At 36.4% G+C, this 18,711-nt stretch overlaps 1 protein-coding gene across 1 annotated transcript in view; it reads left to right on the forward strand.

Annotated features, from left to right (window-relative positions):
• The first annotated feature begins 585 nt into the window (after positions 1–585).
• LOC135233111 (T-box transcription factor TBX5-like) overlaps positions 586–18,711 on the forward strand; it is a 35,253-nt gene continuing 17,127 nt past the window's right edge. Inside the window, exons 1-6 of the mRNA XM_064296311.1 lie at positions 586–1,147; positions 2,988–3,160; positions 4,088–4,182; positions 6,021–6,140; positions 7,569–7,716; positions 13,400–13,552. Coding sequence (XP_064152381.1) covers positions 3,008–3,160; positions 4,088–4,182; positions 6,021–6,140; positions 7,569–7,716; positions 13,400–13,552 — 669 coding nt within the window. The 5' untranslated portion in view covers positions 586–1,147; positions 2,988–3,007. The remainder of the gene's footprint in view (positions 1,148–2,987; positions 3,161–4,087; positions 4,183–6,020; positions 6,141–7,568; positions 7,717–13,399; positions 13,553–18,711) is intronic.

Raw genomic sequence — 18,711 nt, forward strand, 5'->3', positions numbered from 1 at the left:
CATCGGCATTTCTGTCCACGTAGACTACATGTCATTTGATCATTTTTCCTGGGATTAATCGATTCAGCTTTGCATGCGCTTCTGAATGATATCCTCTGTAGCCTGCTCAATGTCACGAACGCCTTCCAACAAGACCTTCCCTGACGCGTGCTTCGCCTATTTCAGGACAACCCCATTACTACGAATGCAGTTTATGCTAGAACATTGCTTTTCTAGTTCAGATTTACCAGATATCATCACTATTTTATATGCGATATAGATTGACCCTTTCAAAACAGTTATTATAACGCATGCATGCTTAGCGCAAATTATCCGTCTTTTTTGTTCTCAAAGGATGGCTAGTGGAGTCTTTCTCTGTGATCGTGAGTCTTCCTCTGTGAAAATGCACCTTGCTGCATATGACATCCAGATATAATTGCTATATTTTCGGGATGTTCTTTGTAGGGTATTTGTGCTATCGAAGTACAGCGAAGTAACATTTTAGGAGAAAATATTCGCCTAAATGGTAGATTCAGTTGCCTTCTTGAGAGACAAGCAAAGGGGAAAACAGGGTAGGAGGGCAGGGGGATGGGTGGGGACTGAAAGCTTCGGTGTTGATAAGTGATTCACTGTGAGAGCAACTAAAGCTAGGCTACCCCATGTCTTCATCCCTGAGCTTGCTGAGCGAATCGCTAGCACTCAGTAGAGATTGACAGAGTAGACGGAGACAGAGAGAGACGCGCACACACGCAGAGAGCGAGAGCGAGAGAGAGAGAGAGAGAGAGAGGTGAAGGCGGAGACGACGGACGAGGAGATGAACCAGGTCTTCAATGGGAGGACTACGCTCCTGCTTTGGTCAGCACAATCGTAGGATAAGGCATACTGAAAAAGTTAGCGGTTCTCGATAATAATCCCGGTAACACAACCGCAGTGAGCAGTTTCTACTCTGTTTTCTTACCTCCGTAAAAATATCTTCGGCATCTGGCAACCTGGAAGTGTTTTGGACGAAAAACAATTCGTGGATCTGCTGGGTCGAACTTTGGGGTTATGCATTTGGAATATGCGGTAATAAAATTGCAGACAAACAAATCAAACACCTCTGAGGAAAAATCAGGACAACGACACTCTGAGGGATTCCTACACTGAACGGTTCGTCTCGAATTACGAGGTAAAAGAGATTTCGGTATGCAGGGTAATTCACGATGTCACGATCAGCCGTTCACTTGGGTCATTGTTATTGCAATCCCTGCCCACTAAGGCCTACACCGTTCGAATCTTCTTGCTGCATAAATTCTGGGGCATTGTTGATGTCTGCACCTAGGTAAATGTTTTGTTTTGGCATGCAATTATTGTTTGATGTTAATCGGTCTGCACATTATTAAAGAGAATCGGCTGTAAAACTACCACAGACATCGTTGCTGGTACTATAAGAATTCGTAATCCCATAGTAGGCAATATCTTTTTCTGTTTCATGTTTACATTCAACCTATTCATAAAATAATAACGCGAGATGTTTTATTATGGAAGAACTTGCACGCCACACTATTCGATGTTTGTGCCGAAAAGACAATGCAGAAGAAACACTTAATATATGGTAATTTAAAATGACTCTGGATGTGCTCTTGTTTGAGAATAATTCACGAGGAGTGCAGGAGACTTTGTACTCTTCTGTTCAAAGTTTTTACAGTTTTCATTGTTGTTGTTGTTAGTTAGTAGTAGTTGTAGTTGCTGTAGTAGTATTATTCGTTGTAGGTCTATTATTAGTGTTAATCACTATGAAAGTTAGCTTTACTAGAAAGAGGATTTGAATTGAGAAAGTAAGTTAAGCATATGGACGACTCTTTCATTTTATCTTTTGTTTTAATGCTGCTAGTTTTATTTTATTATAATCTGAGTTTAATCTTCATTGGCAATACGCAAATTATGACTATAAAAGCAACATTACAAGTAGCAGCCTACTATACTGGTAATACCATTGCAAAAGTTGACCTATTGTGATATGAAGTTTAAAAAATAAGAAGAATTTAAGACCCTTGGTACCAAACAGAAAAATCCAACTACTGGGGACTTTGCAGCCGTCGTGTGTCCCAGTTTAGTAATTTATCAATAAACTGCATGGATCTCACCCAAAAGGTGCTCTTTTAATCACCTGCTGTATTAAATGTTTCAATAGCCTATGTTATATGCACTAGAGGAAATGTAACGATAGGCCATCATTTGGTTTCAAATAAGAAAATAGTGATTCACATGTCCTTGCCTCAGCAAGCGATTTATGCTAGGAAAACCACAATATCACCAAAGATCAAAATTTTTTGGCGTATTATATTAGAAGAAAATAAAGGAGTACTGCACCGACCCCTTTGAATGTTTTTTGTGCGTAATATAATTAAGAACAGTTTGTCATTATGTTGTAGCTATAGTACATTTTATAGATGGTATGGAAGGTACCTCATCAAACACACATACACACAAACACCACAGACACACACACACACACACACACACTATACATTTAATCGAGGTGTGGCTTTAAAATGGAATTCCCAAGCTTAGCCATTCCCAAGCATGTCAACGCCGAAGGCCATTATATTGTTTATCAAAGTTTTTCATTAACATCGTTTTTCATTTGTGTGCAGTATATGTTCAATTAATCGTATTTTAGATCATTTGAGAAGTCTCTGTGTCTGTTATATTCCAATATATTTTATTTATTAGGCCTGTCCGGTGGAAAGGACCAGCCTTTAACATCTAATCAGGCACTGGAACTCCTCGTGGTTTTTGTATTTATTTATTTTATTTTTCACCGTTCTAGGTTTCATTTTATGTAAAGCCTATACTGTATTGGTGTAGCCTACTTATTCCTTTGTTTCGAGTAACTCTCTCACTTCCATCCTTACACCATGGCATTAATGATTGTGTTTAGTTAAACATATATTATGTTTAAGGATAGAAAATATTATTTTCTCACGTTTGTGTTTATTTGCTTCGTTTGTCCCGTGCCCTGGCAGTTGGAGACTAATCTTTAGACATGTCTGACATGGCCGATGCCGAGGAGGCTTTTGGACTCCCCAGTACCCCGAATGAATCGGATTCAAAGGAGTTACAGAATGAAAGTAAACAAGACAACCAAATTGGAACTTCAAGCAAATCACCATCGCCTCAGACAACGTACACTCAACAGGTTAGAACTGTGTCTAGCTAGTAATTACTGTAGAATCCACAGTCGTGCTGTTAGAAGAAGACAGGTTTTTAAAGTTAAATACGGACTAAGCCATAATCAAAATAATTTGTCGAATTTATTTTTTCATTATTTTGTAAATAGGAGTCTTGGGAGTATTGTACAGTTTTGTGTTATATCAAACGACACATCTTAGATAAATTAGCTGAAAGATTTATAGTTTAAAATGCTCGTCTGAATTGTTTCTTTTTTCTGTGTACTTCATAAATGATAGCATATATTACATATACTCTGGGGTAATCAGGGGTACATTTCAGCTCATTCATTACGTAAATTAACGTTTTCATTGTTGTATCGCGACCAGTGTAGTGTATGAAGTGTATTTTCTGTTTTTACCGAGATGCAAAGAAGACTAAATGTGTATGAAGAGTAAATGCTATTATTTGTTGTTTATTTCTGGCATTTTCTTCAATTAATTTGATGTTACCCTCACAGCCTTTATGTATGTGAACCCCATTTTTAAAAATATTTATTTCTGGATCTCATCCAACCTGGTATCTTATCGAGGTATATCATATATGTCAGTAGTAACTGAATGTACAACATAAGTAGGCTTACAGATAATGTAGTTACAGAGGACTTGAAATCACGAACGTTTTAGCGAATTTTCTGGCTCTATATTACTTAGGCTACTTACTTCAACAGTATGATTATTAATTGACTTTTCTGCGACAGACGTTTGGAACCCAACAGAACAAATCTGAACTTAGATTTTAATTTTCATGTTGTTCAAAAGCTTTCCGGTATAGGTTATAATATGCTTCTCTTGGTCGGTGTGCTTGCACGCATGCAAATCTATGTTTGATGTTTTGAACTCCTGCTTTGCTGCCATTCTTTTTTCTCTCCCTCTCTCTCTCTTCTATTTATTAGGGAATGGAAGGAATAAAAGTGTATTTACACGAAAGAGAACTGTGGACGAAATTTCATGAAGTTGGGACTGAAATGATTATCACAAAGGCGGGGAGGTAAGGAGCATTGTAATAACAGATCATACAAAAAGTGTGCGTTGCATGGCTTTCTTCAAACAAATAATATGAGTAAATATTATTCACAACTGAACGCGAAAGCTGTTGGTTATGACGCACCATAGCTCATTCACGCACAATGTACTGGAAAACAATAGGGTCTATAGCCCATTTTATTGCGCTGTAACAATTATTGGTGAATGATGAATTTGTGTCTTTTAAAAAGTTAATCAACAAAAGCAATTATCTGGTCTGTGTTACGTGTCTGTCCCCAGTTTGTGAAACTGTGTTTTTGTCTGTTAAATACTTTATGGCACGCAGTTGAAAGTTAAGTCCACTCAATAGTAAAACTACATCAGCTTTTGTATAATGTAGCCAACTGAACTGCCTGTACAAGGCCTACTGTGTAAACGTAATAAACATACAAGATCATAAGATTATGGCTCTGCGCAAAAATATTGCGTCCATCGATGTCAAGTTCAAATTCTTCTATTTAATAAGTTCGTACTATTGTAAACATTTTGTCTCTTTATTTCCTAATTTCTTGGGTTCAATTATTTATTACGGTCGTGTCATATACTTCCTGTGTGCACTAAATTATTCCATAAAATGTCCTCAGTCTCTCACACGGCTGCACAAGGAGGCCTTTATACTATATTATATATTGGTTGGAAACTTTAATAAAATTTCCTTAACCCCTCCCGCCTAGAAAAGAGAGGCCTAATATTACTGCCACCTGGATAACGTTAGTTTGTTGCAACAAAACTCTAGATTCAAGTTTGCAGAGCCCCAGGCTTTTGATGTTAACTTCCGCAAAACTTTCCGAAATAGAAATTAGTCTTTCCGCCTCAGATTCTGTAATGGTGAAAAGATAAAAATGGCCGAAAATTCTCAGTCTTCTGGTATAAAAACGTATTTCACAATTTTGTCGGTTTTTTTGTTTGTTTGTAAATGCATATACATGTAGGCCTATGTATGGAGAGAGAGAGACAGAGAGAGAGAGAGAGATAATGAAATGTTTCATCTTTTAAATGAAAGATAATTTTGTTTTTGGCATATTGTGCTTTAAGTCGTTGCTTTGTTTCATGATGAATGAAAACACTACGTACCTTGTCAACTCATTAAAATACTAATCACTTGCACATAACTGCAAACGTATTATGCTGCTTTTTTTAAACAATGTCCTTCCTGAGAAATGAGACAGAGTTACAACGGTTTGCAGATAACATAAAGCTTTCACAATTGTTTTCTGAATGATATATCAGTTGTTTCTTACCACTTAGATGGTTCCTGACGATGCAGTCACTTTACTGTGGTGTTTTCAAGCACTGGTTTGGCATAGGCACCACTGCAGCATTTTCCCCCTTTCTAATTAATTAGTTTTAAGATAGATGACAGATGTTTTTCTGTTTACATATTGCATTAAACATGGCTGCGGTTTTACGGCACTACATTGTCAATCACCAGTTGAAGGTAGTCACTAAACTTCAGACAAAATCATCTATTATAATAGTTGTCTATCAAGAATTTATACAACGTGTCATGCAGCTGTCCATCTGTGCTGTTTTAATCCGTGCTAATCAACATCAGTATATCTGGGTTGATCTTGATGATGATGATGATGATGATGATGATGATGATGATGATGACGACGACGACGACGATGATGATGATGATGATGAATTTCTTCTTTTTGTTATTATTATTATTATTATTATTATTATTATTATTATTATTATTATAGTTGTGGAAGTAGTAGCAGTAGGCCTAGTTGTGCAAGTATTAGTATAGAAGTAGTAGTATAATATTATTGTATTTGTTTGCTTCTTAATTTGCAGGCGAATGTTTCCAAGCTACAAGGTGAAGGTTACTGGACTTAATCCAAAAACGAAATATATTCTCTTGATGGATATTGTGCCGGCTGATGACCACCGTTACAAATTTGCTGACAATAAATGGTATGTATCGAAAATGGAGGTGTCATTACACTTCTTTTTTAGGATTTTAAGATGTACTGTGCAAATGGAAGTTAAATCACATTTTAAACAATTATATTATGCATTTGTGCCGCAGTTAAACCACCAACAATTAGTTTTTTAAAAAATCGAAAATTTTCCTTTACGAATTAGCCTAGCTGTTTTTTATACAACGCAGATGCATTCTTCAACAGGCCACGAATGATTAGAAATTAGACCAATATGATAAAGAAAGTTACGAAATGTTCTATTTTTGTTACTGTTCTAAGTATTCACATGAGTCCTGAAAATGGATTAATGCTAAGACATAGATGAGTCTAGTTTTATCTGAATTACCCAAAAACTGGTATTTGTTGGATATTGTAATAGACCTAAATGGTGATTTATTACTTTTGTGGCTGTTCCCCGTGGAGTGGCTTCAGCACATGAAAGTTTTCCAATGCAGTAAAACGTGTACTGTGCTGTATACACAGCCTCATAATGGCAACAGCAATGGTCAAGGCGTTTCTATACAGGAAACTAAAATCCCATTTTAAATATTAATAAAGGGGTGCTTCTTTGTATTTAAATTCAAACCAATTCATAATTATCGAGAAGGCATATTCCCTGATCCAATTAAAGCATACTCCACTATGTCCTATTTGCATTACTTTATAGCACCGCCAATATTGTCAGGACACCCAATTCTAAGCTCAGGCCATTAAGCCAGGTATTGTGGAACTTATGTTGTGCAACTGCAGAACAATGAATCGGCAATTGTTTTTTTATTACTTTAAATTACATATAAACGAAACCTGCGGGAAATATTTCACAGTCCGCCAAGTAGACCGTGTGTTTTCATTCTCAAAAATATGTCTTAAAATTACATTAAGTCATATGTTACAATTGAGCCATCTATGTGGGCGATTTTATTTATAAAATAAACTCACAAAATTCACACCACTTTAATGTTTCGGAATACACCGCGTATGAATTACTTTGAGATATTCAAACTGATAAATGTTTTTATAATTTCCTTTATATAGCCAATTGATTTGATCAGTTTTCATTGCTCCCTGTTTTAACTGATACAACGAAATTGCTCCATTCATGTGGCGTTTGAGATGTATGATTCACAAAAAGTAAATAAAGTAAATGTTAATAAAGTACTGACATTGAATTCTTTGCCTGGCCTGAATATCGGTTTCACAAGTAGTCGACGGAAAGCAAAACACTAGAAAACCCCAAATGTGTTGAATTTGGCCCGAAAAATGTGACGGGAATTGTCTTTTAATTTTAATTTGCCGCTATCAGTGGCACGCGCGGAAGACGAAGGCCTATTACCTATATGATTAACAATTAGAAGGAGAGAGCAATGTATGGATCGGTCATGTAAGTGATGTAAAACACTATGAATGTGGTGTGACCCAGGTCTGTGACGGGGAAGGCAGAGCCCGCTATGCCCGGGAGGTTGTACGTCCACCCAGACTCACCAGCGACGGGGGCACATTGGATGAGGCAGCTTGTCTCCTTCCAGAAGCTAAAACTAACCAACAACCACCTCGATCCTTTTGGACATGTAAGTGTTATGCGTTTATTCATGCACTTAGTTACTCCTACCCTTTGCCTCTTTGATGTTCCTGGTTGCTCCTGGTTTGGTCTTAACTGATTTTGGACATAGTTCCTATTAATGCTAGCTTTTATTCAGTAAAACTAGAAAAACCTGCAGTTGCAGCAGTGTTTATAGCGGTATCAGTAGTAGTAGAAGGCATAACAGCTAATGTTGTTGATGTTGTTTTCTTAGTAGAACTATGATAGTAGGAGTAGTAGCAGTGGTAGTAATAGCAGTGATAATTGCATCAGCTACAGATTAGTGGTGGTGTAAAGGTGATGTTCCTTGTTTAATTATACACCTATATTTAATTTTCTACATATAAAACAGTTCTGTGGCTCACACCACGTAACCAAACATTTTATGACTTGTTTTTAATATAATTTTATTGGCGTAAATCATATATATTATAAGCATAAAGTTAAACCAAACAACTTTCTTTATCTTGTGCTTACATTGTTGGATAGGAATATATTGGAAATGTATTGGTTTCCCTTTAGTTCGTTCAGAAAAATGATGACAGTCCAATTAGCCTTCTTCGTATACCAAGGCTGCAGATTTCTTTCAGCAAAACCTAATGATGTTGTAATGCTTGACATCACTCATGTCCCATATCTCCATCCATTGACCTGAATTCATTTTATATGGTGTGTTTGGAAAGTCATGAAAATATGCTTGAAATAAAAATTTTACAGCCTCATGAAAAAGTCTGTTGCATAATCATATTGAAGTTTTTAAAACAACTAGCAACAAAAACAAGACAAATCTGTCTCTACCAGCCTCAGCCAACAAGTTTGTTCCATAAGAGAAATAGTCCTGGACAAAATTAATTTTGTGCTTATGCGGGCAATCCTGTATAACTGGAAAATTCGACAAGTGAGATAGTGTTTTGATTTTGGGAGGGGAAACCCTGGGTTGTGCATTTATACTGTATATAAGTCAACTTATGGGCAAAATGTTACATGTGTTCCATTTGACCTCTAACTTGGTGGCAATGATTAAAATGATCAAAACCACAAACAAGTACTTAATCCATAAGGTTGATAATAATGGGACCACTATCTTAAAAATCTTGAAAAATTGGCCTTGCTTTTATCTTTATCTGAGGTTTTTGAAAGTCCACTAAATTTGTCCTTTACGCAGATCAAAAAGAGATGAAAATAATGGCAAAATCTGTTAAAGATTGTGCCAGTGGGCACATAACAAAAAGATGGTTAACAGTGCTAGGAAACTTGCTGATTCTAAACATTTGTTTCATCTTATACTGTTTCACCTGCCTATGTATACCTCTCTACATTCTAATCAATAGCCAGCATATGCATTTCATGTGGTTTTTAATTGGACCCACGTATATCATGCTTTACATTAACAATGTTTTTATCTTGAAATGTTATCACAAAGTATGGCTATTGTTTTAATGAAAACAGTTATGGGTTCATTTTGCCTGGAAGGAAAAAGTTCTCATTAGTTAATCAACAGAGCCATAGACTGTAAAACAAGGTGATGGTAATGTCCCTCTTATGGGTGAGTTTTCCACTCGCCCACAGTTTTCCACTTTATTCCAACTTCAGGCAAGAACTTTTACTGGTGTCTTACCCAGTGTTGTTCTGGTATATTGCCTTTGTTTTGTTCTGCAAATAAACACATTAGGTATCAGAACTTGTGTGAGTAAGTCAGTGAGTGAGTGAGAGTGTGTGTGCGTGTGTGTATGTGTGTGTGCGTGAGAGAGAGAGAGAGAGAGAGAGAGAGAGAGAGAGACAGACAGACAGACAGAGAGATACAAGGACTTTAAAATATTATAATGTAGGAAAGAGCTGACAATCCATAATTAAATTCTAACAGTGGTGCATTGTCATATACATTAGTTTCTAGCATGCACTGTAATGGCTGTAAATGGCTGTAAATTTACAATTAATTAGTAGCCACTAAGTACTTTTACCTCAAGCTTCACAGTAATTTACACTTTCTCTTCGTCTTTCATCTTTGCAAATAGAAATTAAAGCTCAATGATAAAATTCTTGTTTTAACTTATTCCCCAGGTAATTGCACATATTTTAATAGGTGTATATAGACAGAAAACCAAAAAAGCTGTCAGCACAAAAGTGAATATAGGTCACTTCTTTATATGTATTGACCAATAGGGGCCGCTACCGCCCCCAGGAGCTCCATATAAATGAGCCTAGACTATAATTGCTCCACTGGACTATAATCTGCTGTTTCTAAATTGCAGCAATCACTTATATTTTTTCACATCAACTGTAAAAGTAATGCAAGTTAATATTATTAAATACTGTACATTGTAGCATGTAATGTTATTTGTAATAATAATAATAATAATAATAATAACTATTCATTGCATTTATTTAGTGCTTTTCTCACACTCAAAGGGCTTTACAGTGATGAGGGGAAAACTCACCTCAACCACCACCAGTGTAGCACCCACCTGGGTGATGCATGGCAGCCATTTTTCATCAGAACGCTCACCACAAATCAGCTGGATAAGGAGTGAATAAAACAATGACAGTATATGGCGGTTGTTTCAGTAAAAGTGTCATATCCCATAATGCTGCGCGGTTCAGTTCAATTCAAATTTTACCGTATTCCGCTGTAATAGTGCCTCGCCTGCATTAATTTCTCAGTAAAAATTCTCACTATTCCTGGGTCTGAAACAAAGTTGAAGTTACTGAGAGATGACACTGAAGTGTACGGAATGAAATTTCAACCTTTTTTTGGCCCACAATTTGAAAAACCTATGTTTCATAGGATAAGGAGTGTAGAAGGATGTTGGAATTATAGTCATGGAGTGGTAACCACTTGGCACATCTCTAATTTGTATTGCTGGATTTAATTTTCAATGCCCTTACTAACTTTTTCAGAGGCACACTCAAGTCATGTGTTGTGTGTACTTGATTCCAAGTGGCCATTAAAACGTGATCATTAAGCAATAAATAAAATTAAAGTTAATGAATTTGAGTGATGATAATGATAATGACATAACTACAAACATTTTTGATCCATCACATCATCATAATCTTGTGTTTGTCAATTATGCTACAATATAATGGGAAAGCTAGAATGTTTTGTAAAAAATAATTTATTTGAATTGCTATCTAATTTAATAATATACAACTGTATGACAGAAAATAAAAGAAAGCAGCAACCTCCTAAGGCAGTGGTGGCAACTAAAACCCAGAGAGGTTCAATCTGAAGTCACCAGTAGATATGCTTAGGTTTGGTATAAAGGTTTAGCTTATTCCAGCAGTGTCAGAACTGTAAATAATCTTTGCAGTATTGTGCAGCCCCAGCTGGAGAAATGATCCCCAGAGCAGTCTGATTGTGATTTAGTTTGTGAAGGTTTACACTTTTGATGATCTGCAGTGGTCTATAGCATACCCTTGCTCTTTGTTGAAAGAGAGTCAAGAGAATAATAATGAAAACATGGCTTCTCCACCAGAATGCATGTTGCTTCAGCTGTTGTGCGTAACATAACCATATTTAACATATTAAAAAACAGTTCCTGTGTGGAGCGCATGCATTTATGTAAGGAAATACAATTACAGTACTATTTTTGCTTTTGTAACTGTTGAGCTAATTTTGAAGTTGCTAGTCTGTTGCACTTAAAATACAAAATAGAGCACAATGAATAGAGAGACAGGAATGTAAAATAAAAATGAGGAAGTATATAAATTAATAAGTATTAGTGAACTGTTTTGTTTTAAATGACATGATATGATGTATACCAGCAGGTTTTTGGAGCAAATTAACCTTATTCATTCAGTGTATTTTGAAAATGTGTGTCATGGATCTCTGAAAGTAGTGTTAACTTACAAAGTGGGTATTTCAAGTGAGTCCTAAAGGTATTCTGGGAAAGCCTTCCCCCGGTCTTTCAATTATATGCCCTGATATAAGAATATATAGGTGTAATTTACTGGGGGGGGGGGGGGGGGGTGTCCCCCCCTGCACTTTTATAGTCTGGGCAGATAAGGAAGAAAAGGTAAAAGTTTGACTTAACAAATATGTGGCAGGTGTAACTAGCCTATATCTTATTTTATCTGTTCTAATCTGGTCACCTACAGCCTCTCAGAAGTCACTGAAATTTAAATTATGCCACTGTAAGAATACAACAGATTTTAGTGTTCATCTCACTACGCCAGATGAACACGCACATACACACACATGTTTTCTGTGCATATTGCAGAGGGGGGATAAATGGAGCCACCAGCTCAAGTGCCCAGATAACAGTCTCCCTTATACAGAACGTTCCTGTGGTGTGTTTATTGGGAAAAGGCATTCGCTCTGGTCTATGCCATGGAAGGTTTACTTGTGTGGGGAGAGGGGTGGAGTCTTTCCTTACTGCAGGATAATTACACTCTTCGTTCAAGTTGGCCGAGGGCCTTTTCAACCAAAACAAGCAGTACACTGAAGCCATGGAGCAAGTGCAATATTCAAAACAATAATCTGGCATCCTACAGTATGCCTCACTTCTATCAAACCCCTGTTCTAATTTACAATGATACCTAGTTAATTAATCGCTGAAGCAAATGTAGTTTGTACTTTTTTATATTATACATATTTAATTAGTTTAATTTTGGACTCAGTTTTGTATTTTTTTTGGAAGTTTTAGTCAAAACTGTGTGGAGAATTCATAAGGAGGGGATTTTCAGTAAGCTTATTATGTTCATTGAGTTAATAAATAAGCATAAGGCATGGACGCCTGCTCGCTGTGGCCAAAGCTGGAGCAGAAAGGTCAGGAAAGAGTAGCGGAAGGAGAAGGGGTTCAAAGGGCCACAGATTAATGTGTTGCGGTCCACAGCCTACTGACAATACCCCTGAGATATACCATACACACGAGTAAGGACAAGGGGCTGAGGACAGGGAGCCGCAAAACAAACTGACCACTCTACCAAGTCTCAATTAGGACGATTTTAATGATATTACAGAGCCTCAGACCGCATGTGGCCCATGTTCCCATCTCCTGAGGATGTCAAAGCAATTTGCCAAAATCTTTGGATGAGAGGACCTCTCTAGTATGGGAGGCTCTTGGAAAACGGCAGGTAGTTCTGATTTGGCAAAGGCAGACAGCATATCTCTACCCTCCAATTCTGCCAATAGCGCCATACGTCACAATGGTATAAGCACACCATGTTACAAGAGAGATGGAAGGGAGATTGATTGTTCTGAAAAATTGCAGCAACAAGCAATGTCAAAAAATGTAAAACAAGAGAGAAAAACAAAATCAGTCTATGAGACCAGAGGAGCCGCTCTGTTTAACCCTTCTGCTGCCTTTCCGCAGCTGTTGAAGTACATGAAGCAAGGAGAAAAATAAGCTTCAAGACCCTGCAGGTCGGCAGTGCATTCCTGAAATGAAAAAAGTGTGCGTCACATTTCTGCTCCATAGGTTCACAATAAAGTATGGTGGTGTATGTGTATTCTTGTGTTGGGAAAATTATGAAGTTGCCTTGTACAACAGAAAAAGTAGTTGTATGAGTAGCGGTACCAATTTGTGGTAGTAACAGAGGTTGTGACTGTTACTTGATGTAGTTTTATCATTTATACTGAATACAACTGAATATATCTGGGGGACAATGTGTTTGTTTTCAGTGTCCCTTGTGATTAGATTTAATAATGCTGATGTAAATTTCTTTTCTAGATCATATTAAATTCCATGCATAAATATCAACCCAGGCTGCACATTGTGAAGGCAGATGAGAACAATGGCTTTGGCTCGAAAAATACAGCTTTTTGCACTCACGTGTTTCCAGAAACTGCGTTCATTGCTGTCACATCCTACCAAAACCACAAGGTAAGTTTTCTCCAGCGTTTGGCTTTAAAGCATGACAGTAGAAACTTTAGACAAATTACAAATGATCTAACAAGCCTTCTGATGATTTAGCAAACCTTAAGCATTAAAATAAAAGTACCCCAACGCCGTGTCCGGACGGGAGTGGTATTGCAGGACATCGTCGGTAATGTGTATTTTATCTTAACACATGTTATAAAAATGTACTACCCAAAATAGTTGTAATTCGCATCTAATAATGACACGCTGATGCGGACGGTAATAGAATTATCTGTAGGAAACCCTGAAAAGCGCCAAATAGTGCTGCATATTATGGGGCGTGCCTCCCCAGCAAGCTGCAGCCGAGGTCCCAGTCAGAGGACCTCGGAGTTCGCTGAAAAACTGATGGTTTATAGGCCGGATTTATTATTCGCTTGCTCGGTAAAATCAGTGACATGGTTCCCGACGTAAATAAAATTGCTTTATTACGCTGATAATAATTACATTGCCTGACCCACCCTAGTGAAACTAATCCGGTCTGGACAGGGCTTATCTAAAAAAACAGTAGTCTTTTCCCAACTGCAAACAATTTACCACTAATGATCATTTAAAAACCAATAAATAAATAACTAAAAATTAAAAATGTTATTAAAAATGAAATGGAAAGTGTACTCAATTTGTATGTTGCGGCAATAATGTATGCAATATATAGCTTGAAATCTCAGTAATATTTTATTGTTTGTATATTATTAATTCAACGATACACTCTTTCAATATACAGTTTAAAAACAGGAAAAATCTTATTGATTTATCCAATTGACAGAGAACAAGTCCCTGAAAATGTATAGATTAGTCATTTTGAATTATAATAATAAGTAGCAGAGAACCTGAATACCAATTATTTTTTCATTAAAAACCGGAACAGGAACTTCTTGTCTGTGTCGTAATGCATGATCTGAAGATTACTGTGCGTTTTTTCCCCCGATAGGAATATTGTTTTATAACTAATGCTTAATTAACAGGCAGAATTAAAGTTATCTGGTTCTCATAAATGGATGATCCAACTCTTCAGGCAAAACGACGAATAACAGGCAATCAGGTTGTTTCACGGTAGAACCTAGGAGTAGAAGGCATAATATAAAATACCTTTACATTATTCTTCCTCTTGGTGATGCTATCTGTTATATATGACCCTCTTCCTATTCAGTATGTCTGGGGGAGTTTTGGAACAAGTTTATGTCAAAGTTTAACTTGCTCGAAGGTGTAGGGTAATATAAAATATATTTATATTATTCATTCTCTGCATATTAAATCTGTCTGAAGGACGTTTTGCATATAAATGAAAGTTTTTATTTTTTTCTGAGTCTATACAGAATTGCCTCATTCACAAAAATTTTTCTTAAATTATTCTTACTTTTGTTCTTTAAAATGTTCCTATGAAAACTCAATATGAGATTCATGAAAATGTGCAGACCTTTGTTTTTGTGTCCCATGTGTATGAGATGAAGAATATTGTCAAACGACGTACCATTACTATGGAACAACGTGAGCTTTTCCGATCTGAAAACATGTTAGATCGATCTTCGGAGTATTAGGTTATTTTCTATGGCATACACTTGTTCTTTATCCTTCATTGTCCAGTGTTACCAGGTCGCACCAAGCTTGGCCGCAAGGAATTGTTCATGAGAGTAAATATATTGTAACCGCATGTTTCCTGTAAACCATGGTGACAAAGGGGACATGACCACACTGTTCTGTTCAGTCGCTATGTCTATTACTCGTATGGGCTGATCGGGATCTTTTAGAAGGCAGACTTCACTAACCTCGGGCAAGTTTATGTGAAATATAAAGCTGAAAAGTTTTGATTGAATTTGAAAGACCCTTTGAGGTGTGATCCCAGCATTGCACTTTTTTCCATACCCTATTTCTTCGCAGTAAATCGCACTGTGTTAAATCAACTCTTACACAGTAACCCCATTGAACTCATGTGTAGGCTACTCTCAAAGAATTTAATTAACACTGGATATTTTGCTGTTTAATTGTGAATTCAAATACCCTTGTCGGCAACCACAATAGGCAACATTTTTTCCAATTCAATTTGTTAAAATGTACACCATTTTCTATTTGAATAACAGTGACTGTAGTTTATTATTATTATTATTATTATTATTATTATTATTATTATTATTATTATTATTATTATTACCATGGCTTGCCATTTCAGTTTTGTGCACGAGTAATTCAATCCTCTACCGCGTAAAAAATAACGGGGAAATTCTATTTTCTTGGGAAATATTTCTACAAAACTGTTTTTTGGCGAAGTAAGCAAAAAAAACGCTTTCGGAAGTAGGCTAATTTATGGATATAAGGCATTATTTTTTTATTCACAATATACCAAAGCGTACATAATTTAAAGTAGTCATCTGTCCTTGAAAAGTATATTTTCCAGAGTGAATTTCAGCGAGATTTGTTTGCTTAGTGACCAAAAAACATAATGTCCCCGTCTGTATAAATGTAACAGCTGTTACAATCATGTCGAGTTGCTATGACAAACAACGTGCTTTTTTGCTGTTATATGTTTACAGAATACCATCTAAAGGGAAAACAGGAGGGTTGGTACCCAAGGAGGTCATCGAGAGAGCTTCAGATTTGAATATTAGGGACAGTAGATGGTAGACAGTAGACAGTAATCTACATGTTGTGTCCTTTTGGGGGACTTTAGGCAATCAAAATTGTGTTTAATATTTGTTCAATAAATTAATTGTACTCATCACTGGGTTTGACTTTTTAGTTAGTTCAGTGTTCAATGTTAAATGTGTTCAGCTAATTTGCTTGCTTTGTTGACATAGCCTCATCCTCTGGATGGTCCAAGTGATTAATGGAAAAAGAATCAGCCACCTGGTCACAGGCATTGATAATAAGCACACAGATTGGTCTGTTTACTACTTGCTTTGTAAAATCTTACCTGGGTGTAACAAACAAACGCAACCTTTCTCATAGATTTGGATGTTACCACGACGCACTTTACAGTAAGTTACAAAGTTGCTTGTGCGCCAATGTTTGCGCAGTCTTATTTCATAAATAAAGCCCAATGCTTTATAATCTGAGGATGTGGCTTGTCTCGCATTGCCACTGGAAATGCGCTTCCTTGATTAACATTAGTATGTGCAGAAAAATATTTCATACGCGCATTGTAGGGCGTTTTCATTTACTGTTACAATTATTCTGTCCCTCTGTTAAAATTAAACCGACTGTAACATCGGACTGCTTGTACTTCGATTTAAATTGTATCCGGGTCGATTAAGTTATAAACGTAATTGAAACGGATAATGGCTATACTGACACGTCAAAGCTGTTTAAAGTAAAATTTCATCGTGCTAGGCAAAATATTATTGGTAAATGAGCAATATCCAAAAACTGTTACATTTTTGCATTTGTAGCGACTCTCCCCTAGTGTAGTCTAACTGGGAACATTAGTCTTAATTTCAGCTCTTACTACAGACTCCACGGAAATCGATCGTTTTGGCACGTGGATCCGCGCTGTGTGGCTGTCTCACAATTTCTGTTCCAAACTCTTATCGTCAAATTTGACTTATTCCAAGGAGAATGTTTATACCTCTTGGAGGCGGAACTGAACTGCTCTTTTCCCTTGATCACTGTTGTTATGATGTTCGTGCCAGAAAGAAGTACACCATAAGGCCTTCAAAGCAGAGCTAAGCCTTAGACCGGGAAAGGGACTGCAAACAATATTTTGATATCAATAAAAGCTTAATTCGCTATAGTGTTTATTATTCGTATTCTTAATCTTGTTCCTGTTGGTGTTGGTGATGGTATTTTATCAAAAAACAGCCTTTTGCATTTCATTATCTTGTTTTTGTTTTTCTTAAATATGTAGCCTGTTCCATGTAAAAATGTAACCCATGTTTTGCTGCACAGAACTATTCAATTTTCTGGCAATCAACAGCCCCTCCTTTCAAGTTTACTAATACGAATTCACATCTGAATCGCGGAAAAATATGGCGGGTTGTTTGACTTTACCAATAATATGCATTGTAATGTCATAGCAGCATTAATTAGTTGCAATAGTTGTTAACTAATCTTTGCCACTCGAGTGTGAGTTCTTTAGGGGTGGAACAGGGTGCTCATTGAGAAGATAATATAGATAAAATAGCCTATTTTACGGGTTTTATTTATTTTATTTCGCTACATTTTTTATTTAGCATTTATTTTAACAATTAATCAATTTTTCAAGAGGAAAACGTTTTAATAACGAAAAAAGACGGATGTAATGTACATTTAGTTTCGGAGGCTACAGTAGCAACAGTTTCATTAGTTTAGTGAAACCTTCTTGCAAGAAAAGTTCACTGCGTAATTTACTCCGTTTGTTGTCAAGAGACAATGTATGAAAGTAATTAAAATACGTTGTAAAATATAATTTAGACTGCGAGTAGTTGCTGTATGTTTTAAAACACAACGTAGGCTGTTTAGGCTGAACGATGAACATGTTTACTATTCGATGTAAATATATTGAATCATTATACATGTCAATAACACATTAAATCTAATACGTTTAATGTTACGTTTATTGTTAATCACAATGTAATCATAATACCGTCACTGTGCAATTAGACCAAGGTCGTAGAATAACTACACAGTAAAATGCCCTGCGTTAATTCAACACTTATAGAGCTAATTCACCTCTAAAAGATAACGTTTGTTCCCAATTGGGCCAAAACTGTTGGTGTTGAATTAACACTGGACATTTTAATGTGAACATTTTTAAAGGGTGAAACTTATAAAGTTGCGTTTGATTCGTAATACCTTGTCCTTCGGTACTGTCATAGCCTACATCATGGAAATCTTCCCGGCATAGCTTATGTATTACGAAAAGTATTAGGAAAACACGAATATTCGATCTATATTCATTTCGCCCAGCATTTATTGCACAGTATTTCTCTACCCCAAGATATATGAATAGGCCTACAAGAGTTTCGTGCTGGTCATTTGCATATTCTTCTCTTTACCCAAATATGATTTACATCATAGCCTACGTATTCACGCACGTTGTAGTATTATCAACTATTGTTATTGTTAATTATTGCTAATCCTAATTTGCGCCACGTAGGTTACTGCATTTTCACTCGTGGTATATTATCAGGCTAAGCCTAATGCATGGCCTACCA

The sequence above is a fragment of the Anguilla rostrata genome, chromosome 10 (genome assembly GCF_018555375.3).
Source record: "Anguilla rostrata isolate EN2019 chromosome 10, ASM1855537v3, whole genome shotgun sequence".
In the NCBI taxonomy this organism is placed as follows: Eukaryota; Metazoa; Chordata; class Actinopteri; order Anguilliformes; family Anguillidae; genus Anguilla; species Anguilla rostrata.